We start from the raw sequence: 23,230 nt of genomic DNA, 5'->3' as shown, positions 1-23,230 counted from the left end.
AAGAGAAACAGTCAGGGGGTAGGATTTCTGCTCCCCCATGAATCCTTGAGGGTCCCACTTGTATTATTTTAAGAAGAAAACTTATTTTTTCCTATTTTATTTATGCTTCACCTTGAATTCTGTTGGTTTTCCTTATATTGTGGACATCTCTAACAATTATTTTATCATTCATAACGTGTCTTCTAGTGTTCAAAGCTCTTCATATATATTATTAGAGTAATTCTTACAACAGTCCTGTAGACCAAGCAACCTATAATGAGGATTCAGTGACAATTTAAAGGTTGAATTAAGTATTTTAAAACATACTCTGAATACTTGAAAATAAAATAAATACTTTAAAAGCCTGTTTTAACAGTTGTATCCCACTCACAAGCACTAATAACAAGGTTTTGATTTGTGTAATCCACTTTTTGTTGACTGCTTAGAGCTGGGGTGATGCAAATAGATAAATTGCTAAGACGTTCATCATCCAGAGATTAAATAACAAGACCTGATTATCTTGAAGCATGCCAAAACCTACAATCTAGTAACAGTGTACCAAAGTAGATTTATCAAAATAATGTTTATTAGAGAGCAGGGGAAGGGAATAGATCCAAATTAAGTTAAATCTACAGAACTAATTTTTATATTTATTTCACTCAGTTCTCTTAGCTGTTTGAATGAATTATAGACACCACATCAAGTTCGAGGAAGGGAAGAGCAGCTTTGGCAGTGAGGAATGTAAACCACTGACATATGTGTGCTTAACCTTTCTCACCTTCTGATTTGAATCCTCAAATCAGAGGATTCCTTAGGATTTCTTCCTAAGCAACATTACCCTCTCTTGGATTCTGTGTGTATGCTTGCAGTCACCACTGAAAGTTGGTGGGACTCAGAAGTGTGTTCTGACTAGAGATGGGCACAATCAGCATTACGATTGAAAAATACGATTATGGCGATTGCGCAATCGGGACCCAGCTAATCGGTTCTGTCCACGGTGACCGATCCAGCATTCGGGGGGGGGGCTTGATCGGGGGGGCCATCGGGATCTGATCGGAGAGCCAGACACTCAGGCGCCAATAATCTATTGCCCTAGCAACAGAGCCAGGGGAATGCCTGAGCTGTGTTTGCCCTCCTTCTGTCGCCCTGGAAAACTGAATGGAAGCCCAGCTTTCCTTGATTAGCAGGGCTTCCTTCTAACCACGGAGCAGCAACCCAGTGGAGGGAGGGGGAAGGGGGTGTTCTGAAGCCAAGGGCACTCCACGTTTTTTGCTTTTTAAAAAAATGGGGCTTTGTAGGAGGAATGGCTGTTTTTCTGTCTGTCACTCTCTGTTTTAAACCTGCTTTTAAAACATTGTATTTTGTGGGAAAACCTCATTCACGGTTCTGTGTGTGTGTTTAAAATATGCTTTTGGAAGACTGGCTGCTTGCTTGCATTTAAAATCGGGTGGGGAGGAATGGAGGATTCTGTCCCTGCTTTTTTTTAAACGCTGGCTGAAACATGTTGACGGGATGTCTCTCTCTCTCTATTTGGAGAGGCAGGGACGGGTTAAAAAACTCCCCCCCCCCTCTGCTCTAAGTGTTTGTGTGTGTGAATGTCCCCTCCTTGAGGGGAGGCAGCTCATTGCTGGGTTAAAAACTCCCCCCCTCTGTTCTAAGTGTGTGTGTGTGTGTGAATGTCCTCTCCCCGTGCCAGCCGGGTCTGGCAGCCACCGCCACCAGCCACCTTCCCACATAGCTGGGAATAGCAGCTCGCCCCGCTTTGGCCTCCCCATTCCCCGAACCACGGATTGGAAACGGGAGATGACAGGTGTGCATCGGTGATTTGGGGTTGTTGCTGGCGCGGATCCATGAACAGCTTGATCGGCAATTTTTTTGGGATCGTGCCCACCTGTAGTTCTGACACAGTACAAGGAGTTGGGAAGAGGTTGAGGAACACCTGGTATGCTTGCAGAAACACATTCACATGCCTAAGGAATTCTTGGCATCCCAGCCACTGCTTTTCTCTAGATAAGAGGTCAGAGGAAATGAGTATTCAGTAGGAATGCAAAAATCAAATGCAAAAGACCACTATCTCTCTCTCTCTGTGTTTGTGTGTTGTAAGCTACCCCAACTACAGAATAATAATATGCAAAGTCATATACATTCTTTAGCCAGCTTGGTATAGTGGTTAAGAGCAGCAGGACTCTAATTTAGAGAACTGAGTTTGATTCCCCACTCCTCTACTTGAAGTCAGCTGGGTGACCTTTGGTCATTCACAGCTCTTTCAGAGCTCTCAGCCCCACCCACCTCACAGGGTGATTGTTGTGGGGATTATAATAACATACTTTGTAAACTGCTCTGAGTAGGTGTTAAGTTGTCTTGAAGGACGGTATATAAATCGAACGTTGTTATTATTATAAGTGCTTTAACTGTAACAAAGCCTACCAGTATACACAGAAAACATAAAGCAGTTTTTGTAGGATTATGCAATTAATATCAGTAGTTCACATGATAACATTATTTCTGTTCTGGAGATTTATAAATTATATTATAATATATTAATCCTGTGATGCTTTGAGCAATACCTAAAATGCCTCACCATTGTATTTCTTAAAATTTGAGGACCAAAGCTCCACATTATAAGCAGGCAATTTTTTTAAAAAAAAATATGATTTAGAGAATAAATATACAGCAATTGAATAAATGTAAATTGTTGGGTTATCTTTTAGGTTTGTCCGAACAGTATTACCCTTTTCCCAGGAATTCCAGAGAGATAAACAGCCTAATGCACAGCCCCAGTATCTACACGGATCCAAGGTTAGATCTTCTTTCCATATTTCTGCTTTGCTTGTGACTGAGACATTTGAAAAATTCCGCTGGATGGCATGCCAGATCTTGTATTGGGGAAATAGCATCTGATCCTGTTATCTGTCTCTAGAGTCTTTGTGCTGCTTCCCCAAGCGATTATGCTTTGCTGTGGTCATGATTACTGTTCTCTGCTAACTCTACCAGCTGGAACTAGTATAGTTCCTTGCTTGTATTCTGTATTGGTTGCCGTTAATCTTCCTTTCTTGAAACATAGTAAAGTCGCTTAGATCTGGAAAACTGCAAGTGAACTGGAGCATACATAGTGGATTTTTGTTGTTTATTCCTGCTGCAGCCTCCTGCACCCCGTGAAAAAAACTTCCTGAGCATCAGGCAGGGGAAGGTTGCGAGAAATCAGTGGAAATCACTCCTTCCTCACTCTGGTTCTTCCTCTGCTTACATGAGTGTGAGGCAGTTTCTATTGATTTTGCCTCCCTGCTACATCTAATACTATTCCAGTGGTCTGCTGTCCTTCAGCAGTGGCTTTTTTGAGGAGTTAAGATTGCTGCAAGGAGATGAAAGCATCAAAAGTCTATTTTGTTTGCAGTTTTCTGGATTGGAGTCCCTGTTTTCAGCATATTACAACTCGAGACATTGCTGTCTTTTTATGCCCAGGAAATGCAATTCTGCATTTGATATCAATTATGCTAATTATATATTACTTTAATAGATCTTTACTAGGCTATGTCTTGGGCATCCCATGTTTCAGTGCACTGGCTGAAATATAAAGATCACAAGTGATTTATAACGTGTGCATAGAAAGTCTACAGTCAGGGTGAAAGATCTTTTGGAAAGCTAAGTTTAAATTTATTGAAGAAATATATCAAAGTTAGGAGATCAGGCAATCTAACATAAACCAGTGACACTGATTAAAACAATACATTTCTTCTTACAAATGATCCACTGATCCTTATTGTGAAAAAAGGAAGTGCTCATAGACCCTGATCCTCTACTGAAAAAAATGGAAGTAATAATAAATCCTGTTATTCCAGTTTATTTTCTAGATGTCCAGAAAAATTCATTCAGACCCCTCATTGGGACCAGATTCAGACTCCCAGTTCTTGGCACGCAGCAGTTGACAATATTGCTCTGCAGACCGAGACCCTGCTGCAGCCTTTATGATATGAATGGAGTCTTTGCTGTCCCTTCTTCCATGTTATTTAACAGAGATTGTGAGGAAGGTTCCAGTTGTAGCCTGAAGGCTACATTGCTCAGTCACAGGCCTTGAATGTTGTTGCATGCATGGTCTGGGGAAATGGTACTGTGACTGTTACAAGTTCTGTCATGATGGTTCACCACCCATACACTAGCAGTCTATATTCTTTGTGGCACTGATTGTGCTTGTGGGCTTGTTGGCAGGGAACATCTAAATCTGCTCTTAATGCTTTTCCATAGCCTTAGGCCTTAGAAAGCCCAAGCTGTTTCAGCCATTTCAGGTCCTTTGGATATCTGAAGTGCGTTCAGTCAGTCAACCAGATTACAACACTCTGGAGTTTGATAACATATCTAGAATGGAAAGTTTTTTACCAAAGAGAGAGAGAGAGAGAGAGAGAGAGAGAAGGAAAAGATCTAAATTGGACATTACCTTTCTGGACCTTAATGGAGCTTTTGATTCTGTCTCAAGGGAACTTCTCTGGGCAAAGCTCGAGGGGATGTTGCTAGATAAGAGGTTATTATCTCTTGTCAAAAGACTTTATACAGCAATGTCTTGCCAGGTCAGGTGTTCTTCCTTTGGGAGACTCTCTCCCAAGATCTTTATTAAGAAGGGGGTTAAGCAGGGGTGCATTTTAGCCCCGACTTTGTTTAATCTTTTTCTAAATGATCTTGCCCGATTTTTGTCACAAGTTGATGGTCACAGACCTAGACTTGGCTCTGCCTCTATCCCTTTGTTATTATATGCGGATGATGTGGCTCTTTTGTCTTCTTCCTGTGTCGGATTGAATTGTTTATTGAACCGTTGCCTTGAATACTGTGTGACCAACAGATTGGAGTTGAACTATGAAAAATCTTAAGGTATTGCTCCTTCCCAACTCCCAGAAATTGTATAACTGGATTGTCAATGGTAATAGACTTGAACAACTTCAAATACCTGGGTGTCTATTTCCAGTCTAATGCTACTTGGACCTTCCACCGTAGGATGGCTATTAATGCCACTAAAGTTAGTGCTGCAGCAAGATCTCGCTTTTATTTCTCTGATTGAGGTAACCAATATGTGCCTGCTGCTCTTAAAGCTTTCAATGCCAAAATTGGAGCTCAGTTATTGTATGGGGCCCCGCTTTGGACCAATGCAATTGACAATTCAGTTGAATGTGTTCACTTTCTGCATAAGATCATGGGGGTACCTATGTGTGTCCCATATGCTGCCTTATGCTTAGAGTGTGGTCAGAATCTGTTGGCCACCAAGGCATGGCTTCACACTATCAAATACTGGTTGAGGCTTCATTTTAATTCTGACCCCCCTAGTTATATGTATAATTTATTATTTGAATCTGTCAACTCTAGTTGGTCAGCCTGTATTGAAGCTAAAATAAGTTCCTTCCATTTATCTATGGAATCTTTATCTCTGCTTTCTGAGTCTGAGGCCTTCTCAGAAATAAAATCCAGTCTTTTGGGATTAGAGTTACAAACTCTTTATAGTTCTGCTAATAGAACTTGTTCTCATCTAAATTCGGGGATTGTTCCTAATGTAAGTTTCCCAGCAGTATACCTTTACCGACTCCTGGCTCCCAACATGCGTAGAGCCTTTTCTCTGTCCAGATTTAATGTTCTTCCTTCAGCCATTTTATCTAGTAGATTCCATGGGATTCCTTATTCTAGCAGATGTTGTCCCTGTTCGATGGACTGTGTTGAAACTGTTTTCCACAATTGGAATGGAAGGTTTTTCTTTGGGATCAGAGACCAGAAGAGTTACTGTCTGGTAAACTGATGAGTGGTGGCTCTCAGTGATCTCTGTTCAGTTTTTCATTATAAACCCAAGGGTGTTCTGTTGAAATTCTTGCTTTCACTTAAAGAGAACACTAGATGGCTGGAACTCCTTAGGTCTAAAATGACACTTAAAAGAGGAGAAAAGTTGCATCGTGAAGCATCATGAATGGGTCTTGATTAAACAGAGGAAAATTGGGGTGAAACATTATAAAACAACTTAATTTTAGTAGTTTGCTTACATTTTATTTAAGATTTTACTCATGGGTTGTAAGAAAACACCTCTAACTGAAGAAAATGTGTGTTTGCTACCACTGACATGTAACAAAGAATGGCATCCTGAAGAAATGGCTGAAATGACATCCTAAATCCCTGATATTTCAGATGCCAATCAGAAGCTGTACCTTTTTAAGCATTCAGTGAATAAATGCTTTCCTAAGGGACAACTGCTCAACGTTTATTTACCATACAGTTGCACTTAAATTGTCAGTGTGTGTGAGCGTGAGCATGCGCCATTTACAGCCTCTTAGATAATACACATGTAAATCTGCTTTGTTATTAAAAGCTAGAATATGCTACAAATGACTTGTACTTGGCTGACTAAAGTAAAGAGAGTAGGTACATTTTCCAGTCTGAAACTACAAATTAACATAAATGAATTTCAGGAGAAACAGCTAGAAATGACAATAGCAACTGGTTTAACAGTTATGTGGTTTTTCCTGCACAAGGGCATATTAACTTGTATGTATGTTCTTCCACAGCCATTTAACAAAATACAAGTATAACTACAATCTGATTTGCATACCTCTTTAAAAAGTGTCATTAATAACAGCAGAGTTAAAAAGCAGAAATGATGTTGGACAGAATAGACAATGAAGAATATAATAAACAGAATAATCCTTCTATTTGTCCCCCCTCCCCCAATCCCATTACCTTCTTATATGTTTGGAATATAACACAGTAAACTTGCTGTGACCTCATATGAACACTGTTTAATATACAATTTGTGTGTGTGTATATAAAATCTCCAGCATAGTTTTTCAGATTATACTTACACTAGCTGTACTAACCACATAACTTCTGTGTCATTAGGGGAACTTTGCCTTCATTATTTTTAACAACAGCCCCTCACAAAAGGTAAATTTTAAAGTAAATGTTGTTCATGTTCAAAAAACAAATATAGACATTCTAGAGTTTATGCAAGCCTTTGGACATGTCTGAATTAGCTTTTTTGGACCTAGGAGACTACTCCGTCTTCCTGTTAAATAGATTGCAGATTTGATTCTTTAGCTTTGAGTGCTGATTTAGGAAAGCAGTAGCATACAAAATTGCTTCTTTGAGCAACTATCAGGTAGGGTTAGATATTTGTAGTGTTTGTGTGCAGTGAAATTTAGACAGTGGCTCACCCCAGCAAGGCCAGCTATTCTGAAGCAGATTGGCATATAGACAGAGGCATAAAATCCTCACTTTTGGAAATCAGCATAGAGGGTTCCTTAGATGCTAAAGGATTGGCAATTACAGTGGCCATTTGGATGCCATCTCCATTTCTAATCTCCATTTGTTGGCCAGGCTGGGCTTGCATGTTAAACCCTGACAAACTGTACAGTTTGTTTTTTGTCCATGCTTCTTCCTTTTCTCCTGGAGCCATGCTTTGTGTCTCTAAACCCTCTCTTCTTTTGCGCCACCATATATGCAAGCAGCCATAGAGGAGGATACCAGCAATTATGAGAAGCAGAATGGAACTGGTTAGCCATATGCCCACTGCTAGATCTTTCTTTGTGTTGCTCATGGATGCTGGATCTTGCTTGAGGGTGTTAAAAATTCTGCATTGGTCACTGGATGGGTTTGCTGACTGGCATGTTACGCACAGAATGTAAGTTGTTAATGGAATCAAGTTCTCGATGACAAAGGAAGAGCGGCTGCCTGGCACTCTCTCCTCTTTCTGAAAATGTTTTCTGGTATACGGCGTCAGCGTTTTATCCCAGCTGGGGTTGTACATAATGCTGTAAAAGCTGTCGGCACAGCTTGCCATTTTGGGCCAGATTATCCGGGCTGTGCTTCCTGTCACATTTTGCACTATTACTCCCATTGTAGGTTTCTCTTCGCTCAGTATTTATCTTCAGAGAACAGTGGTAGCTCTTAGGATTCAGGAGACCTAGAAGTTTCAACAAGCAGATCTCAGGGGACCATAAGCTGTGGAATTTAAGAAAATAAACTAATTCTATTTGAATATAAATAGGAACCTGTATTTCTAAGAAGACTTTATGCACACTGTAGTATAGGACCATTTTAATTTGTAATAAAAGGAGATCATTGGATATGCAAGCATTTTCAATTTTGGACCCCTTCTCCTCCAAACCAGGAAAGTGAAAATGTTTTGTGTAACATGAGTGTTTTCAGCAGATAAAAGTACTGCTGAATCTAATTTATTCATGCAATTAATTCATTTTTGCATCAGTCTTAAACTACTCTTGCAAGATAAACAAGTCTGCTATGCCACATTACTTATCACTTGACAAGCCTCAATACCACAATGGTCTCCATATTAATATGTCCAACATAAAGTAATAGGCTTGGATCCCCAGCATTGGGGGTGGGCAGGAGGGTGGGATGTAGGGCTTCAGCAAGAGAGGCAGGGGAGGTGAGAGAATCCTGCTCTGCACACAGATATCCTTCTGTTTGTAGAATCACCGTCGTTTGGAACTTGCTTAAGATAATACTTTGCCATTTGTGCCCCCTTCAAGGTGACTGACCACCCTCTGATTTTAAGAAATCTGCGTTGCGCCCAAATTGTAAAGAATTTGGCATTCAGAGAAAGGGGTATGCAGTTTTCAGAGCTTTTTTTACTGTCATGACAAGAAATACAAACTTCTGAGGGCCAGTTCACAGAGAATTTTTGTAGCTGATTTTCTCCATGCATGCTCTCATCTGCATATTTCCATGCATATTTTACTATAAAATCAAACATTAATCTTGTGGACTTTGAACTCTTACTTGTATGTGATTCCCTTTTATCTCAGTGGAAACTGTTTCCAAATAAATGTGCCTAAGTGTTGTATATATACTGTAACCTGCCAGTAAAAGTTAAAAGTATTTCTCACCGAACCAGTTATAGCTACTTGAAAATAATCTTTGGTTTTAAATCATTACATTGACTTATTCTTTTACTCTTAAGATACATTTTATGTGGAACACACTAAAATAATATATTGCCTGTAGAATTACTTTTTGGTACCTTTTTAAAAAGTTAAACAAATATGTGAGATAGCCACAAGAATGATTTTGCTAATAAATTTGGAATGCATTACTGATAAGTTAACCAAAATAATCTTTAAGTATTACATTAGTAGTATTGTGGGTACAAGTGGGGAACTTTTTATTTATTTAGCTCCAACAGTAAAATATGACAGAGTGAAATTTCAAGATGACATTAAGATACCCCAATAATTAAGGATGTAAATCCTTTAAGAACCTATTTCACTTCATTATCATTTGTAGATTTTAGTCTTTAAGGGGAATATACATTTTTAAGTAAGCAGTTAGAATCTTCTGAAAGAATCTCCCTACACTGAACACCCAATATTTAAGATAGTGACCCCTCCCCACCCCAAACCCTCTGCCTCTGTTTTTTATAAGCAAAGGTAAAACTCAAGCAGCAGAGATTAACCATTTGGTTAATGGCAAATAGCATTTTTACAGGAAAAGGTACATGATAACTGAAATTATATTGTATTTTTCTTTCAGTTATTGCTTTCCTCGTTGCTTTAAATGTGACTGCTATTTAGATTATCCTTTTATTTAATGCAGCATACTTGTAACTTGTTTAAATACATCCTACTTTTATTTAATGCAGCCTGCTTTTAACTAGGTAAGATTAAAAATATGTGCCGATTTATGGTTTAGGGGTGAGCTGTTTCTTGCCACCCTGCCCTTACAATCAATATTCCTTCCTTCAAATAACAGACCTTCTCTGACTTCTCTCCCATCCTCCGCCTCTCATATACATACAATATGGCTTATTGTACTAAAATGTTGGCGGGAAAATACTATATAATGTATTATCAATTTTTTTAAAAAGTCCATACTTACCATCAGTTTCTGATGTAGAAATTCTGAGGTTTTCATCTGACAGTATTTTAGAAAAAACAGTAGCTAGGTTTTCAGTAGTTTTCTGCATGATGTGTGGTTGGTAATTTTTCTTCCTATAGGTGATTTGGGCCAAGTTTTCATTGTTTGACCCTTGCAGTTCTCTCCCGTAGTGATGAGGCCTCTTTGTTATCTACATGAGAACATCTTGTCTTAAGTGCTGCTGTGTTGCCTTGGTTTTCTGAGAATAGGTAAAAGCCAGCCTTCACTTTCTCCTGCTTGCTTCCTGGTAAGAGAATGCACTGCTGTAGTGAGCTCGTTAGATTATGTCTTTGTATGTCTGGGCTTGCTTTGCTCAGTGACATCATATCTGAACTTCTTTTGCTGGGGGGAGAGAAGCATGTCCTTTAGAGAGCATTTCCTACCATGAGGTTGCCTCTGTCAGATTGCTGCTCTTAATGTACTCTCTTTTGTGAGTGTTTTTGTCGCAAATTTCTATGCTACAAGGATTAACTTACCTCTATGCATTGATAGTTTCACAAGGTTTCACCACTAAATGGTGGTATATTCTACATTATGTTGTGTTTTCTAAAATAGTTAATGCTGGGCTGGCTGGTAAAATGTTCTTATGAGGCATATCAGTTATACTGTTCCTTCTGCTCTTCTGCCTTGTCTATAGAACTTTCCATGGGGACACATGCCGAAGTTATTTCAGAATATTACCAAAAAATGCAGCTAAAATTCAAATAGTTGATACATACATACATAGTTATACATACATATATGCCTATACATATATGCACATGCCACCCATGGTAATTTATTACGTTTTCAGAATGTGTTTTTTGCAGTTGTGAACATTTTGGGGAAGTTTTCAATATGAATTGGTAGGAGCCACACTTAAAATATGATGTTGCTGTATTATTTTCCTGTACTACAGCTGTTTTAGTAATGGTAAAAGAAGAAAAGGTGATACATTAGCATTAATGCCATTTCACCAAGTCTTCATCCAAAACGACTGATAGCCACCTTCCTTCCTAGAAGCTTGGGCCTTTGCCACTATCCTTCATTATTATCTGTGTGTGTGTGTGTGTGTGTGTGTACGCGCGCACGCACGCGCGCGCGCAATACAGTATTAAGGAGAATCCAGTAAGAATTAATTTGCAACTTAATATTTCAATCAACCATTATCTAGTAAAAGGATTTATTAATTTCATCTAGAATACTCTTGTATGTGGATTCTGATAATCCACTGGACATCTGCTGAGGTAATTTCTAGTTCACAAGAACAAAAAGTCAGAATCTCAGTTTCTCTTGAAACAATTGTGGTGTGCAACACAGAGATACCAGCCAGAGAGGCAATTTTGGGGAACATAGGTATCTCACCTTATCCTGGAGTTGTTTTCACTGGTTAGCAGCAGACTGCAGGACATTTCTCTACAGCTCCTGCTGAAGCATGCTTGCCAGAAAGTAAGCGCCATTGAATTTATTGGGACTTGATTTCAAGTATAACATAAAGGTTTGAAGAGTAAGAAAAGAAAAATTGTCTAGATCATAGTTACTTCTCAGTTTCGAATGTTAATCAACATCTCTCTTATAGTGAGATGAAATGGGAATAAAGGGCTTTAATGATCTAGAAGAAATGCGCACCTGAGAGTGGCACTGTGCTGCTTTATTTTCTGCTCTGGTGTGTGATGCAGTCAGAGCTAAAGATTTGTAGACTCACTGGTATCAACAACAGAGTTAAAACCATTTGGTTGGATCCTGCCTAGATTTCCATGGGTGTGAGAAGGGGGAGCATTCCCTGCTGATTCCCTGCTTCCATGAGAGCCCCAAACCCCTGCTGGGGACCCTCATGAATAGCTGGGGGGGGGGTGGCAGTTTCCTTTGCTGTATTCATTTTAAGTAGGATGCTTTGCCCATTTTACAGAAGGTAAACTGAGGCTGAGAGAAGCAGCTTGCATTAGACCATCTACAAGGATGTATAGTTTACATCAGGATTAGTATCCAGTATACCATATGTTGGATGTACATTAGCTGAAATGTTAAAAAATCAGCTATCCCTACAATTAATAGCCATCCATCACCTTGAATCCACTCTAGGACAGTTGTATCGAGATTTATTTTCCACACTGCAAAAGAGAAAATGCCTTCCTGATAAGCTACTTGCAACAACTTTCATATATTGGTGAATTGCCTGTTACATTTTAGATGCATTGTTAAAGCTAGCTTTATCAATATTCTTTGGGGGAGAGGTTGGCTTTGTACTACTACATTTTGAAAAAGCATATTGAAGTGAATTTTGCATTTATAATTCTGCTTTTTTATGTCAGTTAAATGATTCAAAGTACATTTTACATGAAAATGTTGGCTAGAAAAGCCAACTTTGTGACCTGTGAAAGGAAATTACAGACCTTGTATCATATTATCTACTAATCAGATGTGTGGAATTTGTTTGTTTTTTTCCCTTTTAGGCTTTGAATCTGGCGTACTCCAGCATTTATAGCAATTACAGGAACTTTGTGGGTCCCCCTCATTTTAAAGTCATCTGCAGGCTCCTGGGATATCAGGGCATTGCTGTGGTAATGGAAGAACTATTGAAAGTTGTCAAGAGTCTGGTATGTTGACTCACATTTTTTACTTCTGTCACAGAATATATTCTCCTTATCTAACTGGGCATTCTGTACACATGCTTGAAGGTGAACTTTAATATTTTGTGAGGAGAACTATGAGTCTTAAGGCATGACAAGTTCCTGATTCTTGCAAGCATTAATGTCGCCTTTTAAAATAAGTATGTGTGTGTGATGAGTGAAAAAGAATAGGAATCAGAGGAATTACTTAATAGTATACATGACTCTGAGATGAAGAAACATAAGAATGCCACTAAGTAAAACTTCTTTGTTTGCATGAACTTCTTAAGGCCAACTACATAGCATTTATTTGTACAGCAAGAACACATGGGGGTGGATTTTATCTGGAATAACACTCATGGGATCTCTCACTTTTTAAGGGTGAATATCTCAAATAATCCTTTATTATTTATTTATTTATTTATTTATTTAAACCTTTATCCTCACAAATGTTGAAGACGCTTGGCTCATCCTGATTTGAGCAAACCGAACAGCAGCCATAGAAACATAGAGTGGAAGGGACATCAAGGGTCATATAGTCTAACCCCTTGAACATTGCAGGAAATTCTCAGCCACCTCCCTCTCTTAATCTACTCCCCCCCAGTGACCCCTGCTCTATGCCCAGAGGAAGGCAAAAAACCTCCAGGATACCCGGCCAATCTGGCCTTGAGGAAAATTCCTTCCTGACCCCCAAAGTGACGATTGGCATTACCTTAGACATATAAGAAAGGGCCACAAGAGCCTAGCAATGGCTAATCCCTTCATGCCCTCCCTCTTCATGCCATCTTCACATTTTCTCTTATTAGCTGAATTAAAACACTGAGCCAGGGAGAGTCATTTTCAGTGCTTTTGTCCTGCTCATAATTTGGTCTATTCTTTCTGTGTCAAAGGTTTGCTGCCCTTTTGCCACTACACACAATCTGACTAGGACATAGGCATGTTTAAGTAAAATAATGTAGAGAGTGCATAGTTTTGATAAACTCCATCTTCAGCACCTGACAGTGGCAGGGAATCTGATAGCAAGGCTGCACAGAGTTTGCCCTTAAGATATCTCAAGTTATGCCAACTTCATTGGAGCATTCCAGGAGAAAGGGCCATCCTCAAAAATGCTCCTGAGTAGTACAGCTGTCTCTACCTAGTGCACAGCCCAAGAGGGAAACCCTGTTAGCCTTTAATGTTGTGTAGACATTACATCTGTTCAGCAAAAAGAGAAATAAGATTACCCTGAAGGGAGAGCTTCCAGAAATACAAGCTCGCTGCCTGAATTAGTCAGCTAAGAAGGTTTACTAAGTACAAAGTGTGTTCATTACACATGAGACAAGACAGAGCACTCATTTACTGCATATCCAGTTCTGCTCAAAAGGGCACACACCCCAAAAGCCCAATGGCATGTCTGTAACTTTACTTCAGAACTTCATCCATGCTGACAATAAAACTCAGAATATGGAGATCTTACCCAGAGGGTAGCTAGCGTGCCGAGATGATTAATACTGAAGGAACACCCCCATCCATCCTTCTCATCATTATCCCATCATCCAAATCCTATTTCCTCCCCCCCCCCCCCCCCATGGACTGTGCAGTAGGTTAAATACCCTTTTCTAGCCCTTTCCTCGCCAATTATTGGTTTGCATCATCCAGAGAGAAGGGTGGTTCTACCTCTCTCACCAGTATTATTTCTAAATTATGTACTCAACATCCCAAGAGTTCTTTAGATGGTACCTTTACATTTCTGCTGCCAGATTGGCCTTTGTCAGGAAATGGAAGCAAAAAAAAAAATCCTGTCCAAGATTCCAGATAGGTTGTTGAAAGTAAGAGATCCATATGAAATTAATGGCTTAGTGAGCGAGCGAGAGAGATTGGATTCATTATTGTCAGGAGTTGTACAGAGGATGTAATTGGCAACAGAATAGAAGCAGAATTAGGATCACTCACTGTTGATGTTCTTGTCCTTGGTTGGACAGTATATGTACTTATTTGATATGCATTTGATCCTTTACTCTCTGGTGGTGGTGTAGTAAATCTTAAATAAAAATTGAGATTAAAAAAGTCAGATTGAACTGCATAAAAATTGTTCAGGTAGATTAATGTGCTGCCTGATGTATTGTTATATTCAGTGCACTTAGCTCACAGTAAATATGCATAGCATTACAGCCTTCATCATCTAATTTGCATAGCTTTCAGGCCTCTCTTGCTAGTACTAAGAGCCACTTCACAAACATTTTTGTTGCATAGAAGTTCCTGTATGCAGTCATGCAACAACCTCTCATGTCTGTTTTGCTGTGTGTACGAACACTTGGAAACTTTGCCTAAGCAGTAAAAAGTTGACATGTGAAGTCGCTCTAAGATGGTGTGAGTACAGAATACCAACCAGCTCACGTGGCTTGGGAATCACAACACAGCCTGACTTCTTTTACCTCTAGTAATTGCACTAATCATACCTTTTCTCACAGCTACAAGGCACAATTCTGCAATATGTGAAGACCTTAATGGAAGTGATGCCAAAAATCTGTAGGCTACCCAGACATGAGTATGGTTCCCCAGGTAAGTTCCTTTTAGATGATCCAGCATTAAGAAGCAGTTTTGCTTCTCAACTTTAGTACTACTTTAGTACTACTTTATAAACAACTTAATTATGCAAATACTGCTTTAAGTAATTTTGTTTTTACATTGCCATTGCTGCACGTTGGGACTTAGGTTTTCAGATTTCCTCCGAATCCATTCTGTAGGCATGAGTTGAACCATAAATTAAAACATATGAAATACAGAATTCTCTGAGTGCTGCTATAATAAATTAGATCCATGTAGGACCATGATTAGGCTGTCAGATTCAAGTAAGTGTTTTGTGCATCCTGCTGCTGCTCTCCCATGGCCATCAGTCTTTTGTGGGCTTCCTGCCCTTCTGTATGGCTTGCAGTTCTTCAGCCCCCTGTGCATTCCATACATGCCTGCCAGCATCTCTTAGCTGTGTTTTGATCCTGTGTGAGGGTTGTTCTTCTCTGGACTTTTTTTTTTTTGGTGTGGATCTTCTTTCCTCCACTCACATTTTTATTTCACCTTTTCCCCCTTGAGTTTTTGCTTTGCACATACATCCTTCTCCATTTATCCCTTGTGGGTTAACTTTACACATAAGGCTGTACTTATGAAGAATTATTACAAACGTTGTTATTGCTGTTAACCTTAAGAAAGTGTGGAAAAAGTAGAACTGTTGTTATCCAAAATGCTCAGTACTTGGCATTGCCTGGATGATAAGCTCCTCCCTATCAGCCAACATACCTGTGTATCATAGCCACAAATGTGTTTCCCTGTCAACCTCTCTAGCTGAAAAGTTTGATGCCTCCATCTCTTGATGGACTTCTGACAGCTGGTGCTGCTAGCTGACGACATCCTCAGATGCTGCTTCTTCTCTTACCCTTTCTCAAGTTGTCAGGGGTCAGTTTTTATGATGGCTCTGTGTCTTGGGGGAAATGGGGAGAAGAAAGGTCCTAACAGATATGGAGCTTTCACCATGGTGTTCTCGACGGTATGGGATTTGGTTGCTGCAGATTCCTCTGAGTAGAGAGCAGAGCAGAATAATAAGCTTGAGTGTCTAGCAAGTTTGATTAACTAGCAGCCTCCTTTCTTCTATGATGATAATGATGTAGTTTTTATTCTACTGAATAGCTGTGTAGGTTGGTTGCTTAGCCTTTTAGCACAAATGACCTTGGTAGAGGAGCCGCCTTCCAGTCTCTCTTCAGAAGAATAATTTCTAATGAGCATTTGTTGTTTGACTGTGACTTACGTTCTTTAACCTGAGCACAACCTCTGCAGTTTTTGTTAACACAAATGAATCATGGTGCTTGTTCCCAGCTCTTGAGTACCTTTTATTCTTTCCCCTTTCCCTCCAGTATTACTCAGCCTCATCAAACCTCATTTTAACTTAAATTAGGTTGCTTTTTGCATCGTACAAAGTTCTTGACTCTTGTTACTATGGTTGAACTTAGGTCAAAGACACACTAAATGGTTAGTTCCCATGGTTCTCTTGTTGAGCTGATGAATTGCCTCATTAGACTTTGTTAAAAATGTGAAGTGTTTACCTGTTAGCCCACTCAGAAAAACAGGAGGTGGCTTTTTTAGGCAAAGTTGCATTTCTTTTTGTAAAAGTAATGGGTGAGAATCAAATGGATAGCCATCTCCTTTTTGTAAAGAAAATTTGGTTGCAAGAAAGCAGTACCATCACTATTTTTGAGTAGAAGTAAGGGTTCATGTTGTAACAGCTTGCCTTTTTTATCCTAATTTTCTCTTAACCCATTTAAGTCTGTGGCAAAATCTAGAGGCACCGAGAAGATTTTTATATAATTCTACCTTTATTTGTTATTCAGGATGGTCTAGATTAATACTCATATTTGAGTCCTGATTATAATAATCTGGCTTCTGTGATTCAAGTGCCTTCTGTGATACATTTCCATCCATTCCCAACTTTTCTTAGAAAATTCTGCTGGAGTTTTCAAGACAAGAGACTAACAAAGGTAGTTTGCCATTGCCTGCCTCTGTATAGCAACCTTGGACTTCCTTGGTCTTCCATCTAGCTACTAACCATCATTGACTGTACTTAGCTTTCGAAATATGATGAGATTAAGCTAGCTTGACCATCCAGGTCAGGGCAACTCTAGCATAAGGACTGTTTTATCCACCAGCTCAACAAGCTGTTTTAATGTAGAGGAAAGTGAAAATTCCTCATGTTACTAGCACACCTACATCTGATGCGAAGCTAACTATAAATGCAAGTAGGTTGAAAAATCACCAACATAGCTGGATCTGTTGGGTTGGATCCAGTCAGCTTTTTGACATCAAAAAAGATTATTGGACATAACTGTAACATGTATGCACATTTTTTTTCTGTTTTTTCTTTTCTTTTCTTTTGATTGCATACCTGGAAAAAAACCCTAGTCTTGTATTTGAATAAATACAATATTTTCACCAGCAGAAAAGCTGGTTGCATCCAGTGCATTATCTTGAACATAGAATAAAATACCTAAAGTGAATGTTAATCTGTTTACTGTACTTGATTTGGTTTGGGTAGTTCAGATCCAATTCTGTGTATTGTTGTACTGCTTCCTCACACATGCTCTGGTCACATTATGGAAATACATAGCTTTGGTTTTCTACATTCCACAGTCTCTCTCTCTCTGTCTCTCTCTCTCTCTCTAAATTTCTCAGGGATTTTGGAATTCTTTCATCATCAGCTGAAGGATATTGTTGAGTATGCTGAACTGAAAACAGTGTGTTTCCAGAATTTGCGGGAAGTGGGGAATGCAATTCTCTTCTGCCTCCTCATTGAGCAGAGCCTGGTAGGTGATTTAAATTGAAATATTCCTTGCAAACTTGCAAATGTTGATCATTTTCAGGTGGTACAAACGCAAATAATAGTGCAAGTCTGAACTTTCCAATTGCTTTTAGTCATTTCTTCAAAAAGAACTTTTTGAAGAATACAGAGAGAGTGCAATTCTGGCATTTGTCATTACAAGAATTCAGACTCAAAGTGAGAGAGGCTTGAGCTTGCTTTTTATTTTTTTGATGAAAAATTGTGTGTTCTCAATGCCCTCTGGTGTCTGCTTAAGGAAAGGACTTTTTACTTTTTGTAAGAAATCAGCTCTTCATATTAAGTACCGTCTGTCACAACTTGGGTAGTTGGAGTATGAAAACATTACTATAGGATGGGCAGTGATAATAGGTTTTCTGGGAAATTTCGAATTGGAAATTTTTCTGATAACCTAAACAGAATGTGATCTGATTTAGCATATTTATTTTGACATACTTTGTTTAAATTTAAGGGGGAAATGAAGATACTGGAAACAGTTGATACACTGTGTTCTAGTACACCCAGAGAACTTTTATGTCATGACCGTGGTTGTCCACTTCTTCAGCAGAATTTAACTCACATCCATGGAGGTCTCTAGGGCACCTGAGTTTCACTATTACAAAAAGAGAAAACGTCTCATGTCTTTGATGATGAATTGTATTGAAGTCTACGTCATATTGTTGGGGTCAAACAAGAATCTTTTAAATTCAGAATTTAAAAGATTATGTGTGCGCCATCTGACTTTCTCATTGAAAACAGAGTTTTTATTCTTAAAAAACACGGGAAGCAGTCACTATGTACATGGCCAGTTATCTCCCAAGTCATTATCAAGAATATTGAGTCCCTTTAAGAAGTAAGCTAGAGCAGTCACACCAGACTCTTTTGGAGGGATGAAGTAGAGGTTATACAGAGCCAAATATTTTCAGTGGCTGCTGGTAACCCCTCTGTGATTTCAGGATCTGTGCAATATTTACTAGTAAAAATTAAAGAAGAAAATGGTAGAAGCAGCTCTCTTCCCTTCTCCCAGTAGCCCTTGAAATCTCTGGTGAGGATGATGGGGCCCTACTGATCAGTTTATCATATGATTTAAGGAGCTGCAGTAAGGAGGGGGAACTGGGCAAAATCTCCACCTCCCTCACTGTTGCGAGAGTGGAGGCATCTCTGCTTTGAGGCTTGCTGTGCTTGTACAACAACCAGGAGAGTCTTTACTGTAGCCCCCTGTGGCCTATGGGCACCACCACGGATGATGTGGTGCACATGGGTTCCATGTCACCTGTCAGCACCTTTATTGGTGCCTGCCAAATGTTTTTAGAAAATGGGCAGGCCTGTATGGGGTTTCTGCCCAGCAGAGCTTCTGATCGGCCATTGGAAATTTAATTGGCTGTATGGATATTTTAAAATGTTGCTTTAACAGCAGCAACCACCGCAGCACAAGAATCTTCACTGTGTGACTGGAGGTAAGCTGTGGCAGCCATTTTGTAGCTGGCTTTGTCTCCTGAAGCAGCCACACTGCACTGTGTCAGAATTCCAAAGGTGCCTGCAAGCTCAAAAATGTTGGGGGCCCCTGCTGTGTGTCATACTGTTCGGCAGGGTTTCCTAACACTCAGCTGAGGTTTGGGGGCCAGCAGAGGCTACTGGGGAGAGGGAAAAGTGGGAAAGATATAGTTCTGCAGACTCCTTCACTTTGCAGACGTTAGGGTCCAGTCCAGTGTAGTATGACATGTCAGGGAATTGGGGGGTGGGGCTGTACAGATTGCAGACAGTAGTTAGAAATGTTATTATCAATCCTGTCTCCAAGCCACATGTTTTGATTTGAATACCTTGGCAAATCATGTTAACACTAGTTTGTGGTTACTTGGAGGTGACGAACAGCCGCTTCAAGTACACATGAATCAAATCAAATCAAGGTTTATTTACAGTTAATAACCAATACAAGACACAGTACACATGAACGTTCTTTTGCTGAGTGGGCATTGGAAACAGCCTGACTCAGATTTATGGCCTGATGTATCCTTGCAGTTACTTTGCCTTCCCTTTGCCAGAATGCTTTGTGCAGCTGGAACGTAAAGCTACTGTCTAACTTTCCTGTTTTAAAGACTGCTTTAAACTGGCCCAGGTTCCATTGTTACTTTCCTGCCTTTTTGACTTGCTTCCCTTGTGGAGCTGTCCTTGCGGTGATAATGAATTATGGAGATAATGCTGATAAAAACAAAAGCATGACTCATTTCTTAGTTCGCATCTCATTCACTGTCTGCCACTTAAACATCAGTCAATTGCATTAGACTTTTCGATAAATATGATCTTTAAGTATTCCGCCTGTTGAATAAGCAGCTTGTTCTGGGTGGGTGACCCAAAGCTGTAGCTCTTAATTTGTCAGTTCAACAAAGTCTCCTGCTAACGACCTGGTGTTTAAAAGAGAGGGTGAGACACTCTAAAGAGTTCTTAATACCTTGTCACTGCTGCTGTGCGTTTTAAAATACATCTTGTCTTTTTTGTTGCAGTCACTAGAGGAAGTCTGTGATCTGTTGCATGCAGCTCCATTCCAGAATATTTTACCAAGAGTTCATGTCAAAGGTATGGGCTCATCGTTTTATTGTTTAAATGCATACTGCCAGCCCTGAGTAGTGGCCCACTAAAGAATGAACATCCTGGATTTGGTGCTTGCCTGGCTCTGCAGCATTTGTAGAGCTACTGGCAACACAGTAAATAATTGTTGTGCTGCTTTTGGCTTGGTAGCCTCTGCAACTTGTGCCTTTACTTTGAAGCTTGAAGACTGAGCAAGTTAATTTTCTATACTGAAACCATTGCAGCTGTTTATGTGTTGCTGTAAGCACTGTACTAGAAGTGCTTGGCACCTGTCTGAAGTGAGCCCTTAAAGTTGTTCCAGAAGCTTTTTTCTCTCATTGGTTGGCAGTTTTTGTTTCTCTCATTGTTTCTCCATCGCCTATCATTACCAATAGAAGATTGTTAACTTTTCCTGTATCTGTTTTGCAAAATGAAATCTTCTTATTTATGTACTTAATATTTACTTGGGCCTTTCCCCCAACTGGGAGCTCAAAGTGGCATGTGTCACTCTCTTCTCACAACCACCCTGTGAAGTAGATTAGTCTGAATGTGTGTGACTGGCCCAAGATTGTCCAGCAAGCTTCAGTAGCAGTATAGGGATTTAAACCTGGGTTTCTCAGATACTAGTCTGGCACTCTAATTACTATATCACACTGAACCCCCAGTTTAAATGCAGGCTACTGAAATCATAATAGCCGGCTAACAAACTGGCTGCGATCACTGCCCATGAGTGATTGTAGAACATTTTCTCTTCACAAATTGTTGATCAAAATCAGGTGTCTTTTCTTCCACATGTTTTGCTATAGACATTTTTTTGCAGAGGAGGGGAATGGTATTTGGATTATACATTAAAATTCCTTTCTCTGGAGTCTGGCATTTTGTGTATGATAAGGATTATCTTAATTGATTTTAAAGTGTGTGGGAGTAAAAGTATGTTTGAGCATAATAGCTTTATTTCAGGAGTGCAATAAGTAGCTCCCACTTGCAAGCTTCTTGCCTTAAGTAGCAGCAGTTAAAGGGGGGGAGGGGACTCTTTCCGTGTTCCAGTTTTTAAAAAAAAAAAAAAATCCTAGTTTCCTTTTGAAAGAATTGTTTTGTCTCCTTCCAGAGGGTGAAAGGCTTGATGCTAAAATGAAAAGACTAGAATCAAAGTATGCTCCACTCCACCTTGTTCCGCTTATTGAAAGACTAGGAACGCCTCAGGTACAACCTTCACTTGTATGGTAAAACTGCATTCTACAAAAGTTTCACAAGAGCCCTTGATATCCTAGCTCCCATTGGTAGATCAGGAAGTGAACAAAGCAACATTTAGAGATCCCTAACTAATTGGTTAAATGGTCAGAGGCAGTGCCAGGATGACATTTAGATGGAGTAGAGTAACACAAGTTCCAGAGCGTAGGGTTTTCACCCAGGGGACTTTCAGTTCAAATTTCAGGGAACCATTTGACGTGCTTAATAACCTTTAACAAAAGCCATTTGTTCTCTTATGATTCATTGAGCAAAGTAGAGGAAAAACTCAAGAGCTGGTTTTTAGGGAAGCAGCCATTTCTGCTCTGAACTGTACTAAAATATTAGCTTCTAGAAGAAAATGGCCCTTTATCCAGATTCCATTATCTGTGTGAGTGAGCTTAGATTGCTTTCAGTAGGTTATTAAGCTACTGGTTATCAGTGTTGTTTGCCACCATTTATTTGTGTGCTGGGGGTTAATTAGTTTCAGTATGCATATCATACTGAGTGAAACAAGGAAGTTCTGTGGATGTACTTAGATTTGTCTGCTAATGTATTGTTTTGTCTTACAATGGTTGTTTCCTGTGGTTCTAACCATAGCAAATTGCCATAGCAAGAGAAGGAGATTTATTGACCAAGGAGCGTCTCTGCTGTGGGCTGTCCATGTTTGAAGTCATTTTAACCAGGATTCGGACCTTCCTTGATGACCCAATCTGGCGTGGCCCGCTCCCCAGCAATGGTGTGATGCATGTGGATGAATGTGTAGAATTTCACCGTCTGTGGAGTGCAATGCAGTTTGTGTACTGTATTCCTGTGGGTACACATGAATTTACTGTGGAGTATGTATCCAAGATCCACTAAGGCTCTGAATCTAACATTGCGTTATTTGTATTTGAATCCTCTTGTCTAAGGAGCCTTCGTCCAAGTTAAAGTGGCTTTTCTTCCAGCACATGAGCTTCTCAAGTTGAAGGATAGGATACCCAAGATAGGATACCACCCATTGTTTATTCAGATTTATCATCTCATGGCAGAGGGAAGTAGACCAGTTCTTTCTGGGAAGGAAAAAGTATTGCAAAAATCTCACAAGGAAGTGAGCTGTATATTCAAAATGAAGTCTTAAATCTATCATTGTGGTAGTACTGTTAATAATTTCATAAACATCTTTTGTGGAATTTTCAGGATGCTCACCAACTCTTGAACAGTCTTGGCTTAAATTGCCATGATGGTTATTTCAAACAAAGGTGGCAAAGCACACAGAATGCCATTGTTTGTTACCCAGTTTCCAGTAGCCCTGTAGCAAAACAAAGAATATTCGAAGTTGCTTATCCTGGAGCTGTATGTATTTGGTTGTTGTGGGTTTTCCGGGCTGTATTGCCGTGGTCTTGGCATTGTAGTTCCTGACGTTTCGCCAGCAGCTGTGGCTGGCATCTTCAGAGGTGTAGCACCAAAAGACAGAGATCTCTCAGTGTCAGTGAGAGATCTCTGTCTTTTGGTGCTACACCTCTGAAGATGCCAGCCACAGCTGCTGGCGAAACGTCAGGAACTACAATGCCAAGACCACGGCAATACAGCCCGGAAAACCCACAACAACCATCGTTCTCCGGCCGTGAAAGCCTTCGACAGTACATTGTATGTA

General features: G+C 39.8%; 1 protein-coding gene across 2 annotated transcripts in view; it reads left to right on the top strand.

The window, feature by feature from the left end:
- CYFIP1 (cytoplasmic FMR1 interacting protein 1) overlaps positions 1-23,230 on the top strand; it is a 62,649-nt gene that overhangs the window by 37,589 nt on the left and 1,830 nt on the right. For both annotated transcript variants that reach the window (XM_054973333.1, XM_054973334.1), the window contains exons 23-29: positions 2,691-2,778; positions 12,309-12,452; positions 14,915-15,005; positions 17,661-17,791; positions 20,304-20,376; positions 21,476-21,570; positions 22,195-22,433. In XM_054973333.1, coding sequence (XP_054829308.1) covers positions 2,691-2,778; positions 12,309-12,452; positions 14,915-15,005; positions 17,661-17,791; positions 20,304-20,376; positions 21,476-21,570; positions 22,195-22,433 — 861 coding nt within the window. The remainder of the gene's footprint in view (positions 1-2,690; positions 2,779-12,308; positions 12,453-14,914; positions 15,006-17,660; positions 17,792-20,303; positions 20,377-21,475; positions 21,571-22,194; positions 22,434-23,230) is intronic.

Source organism: Eublepharis macularius, chromosome 3 (assembly GCF_028583425.1).
Source record: "Eublepharis macularius isolate TG4126 chromosome 3, MPM_Emac_v1.0, whole genome shotgun sequence".
Taxonomy (NCBI): Eukaryota; Metazoa; Chordata; class Lepidosauria; order Squamata; family Eublepharidae; genus Eublepharis; species Eublepharis macularius.
The sequence above is the reverse complement of the archived record's forward strand: the minus strand, read 5'-3'. Positions and strand labels throughout refer to the sequence as shown.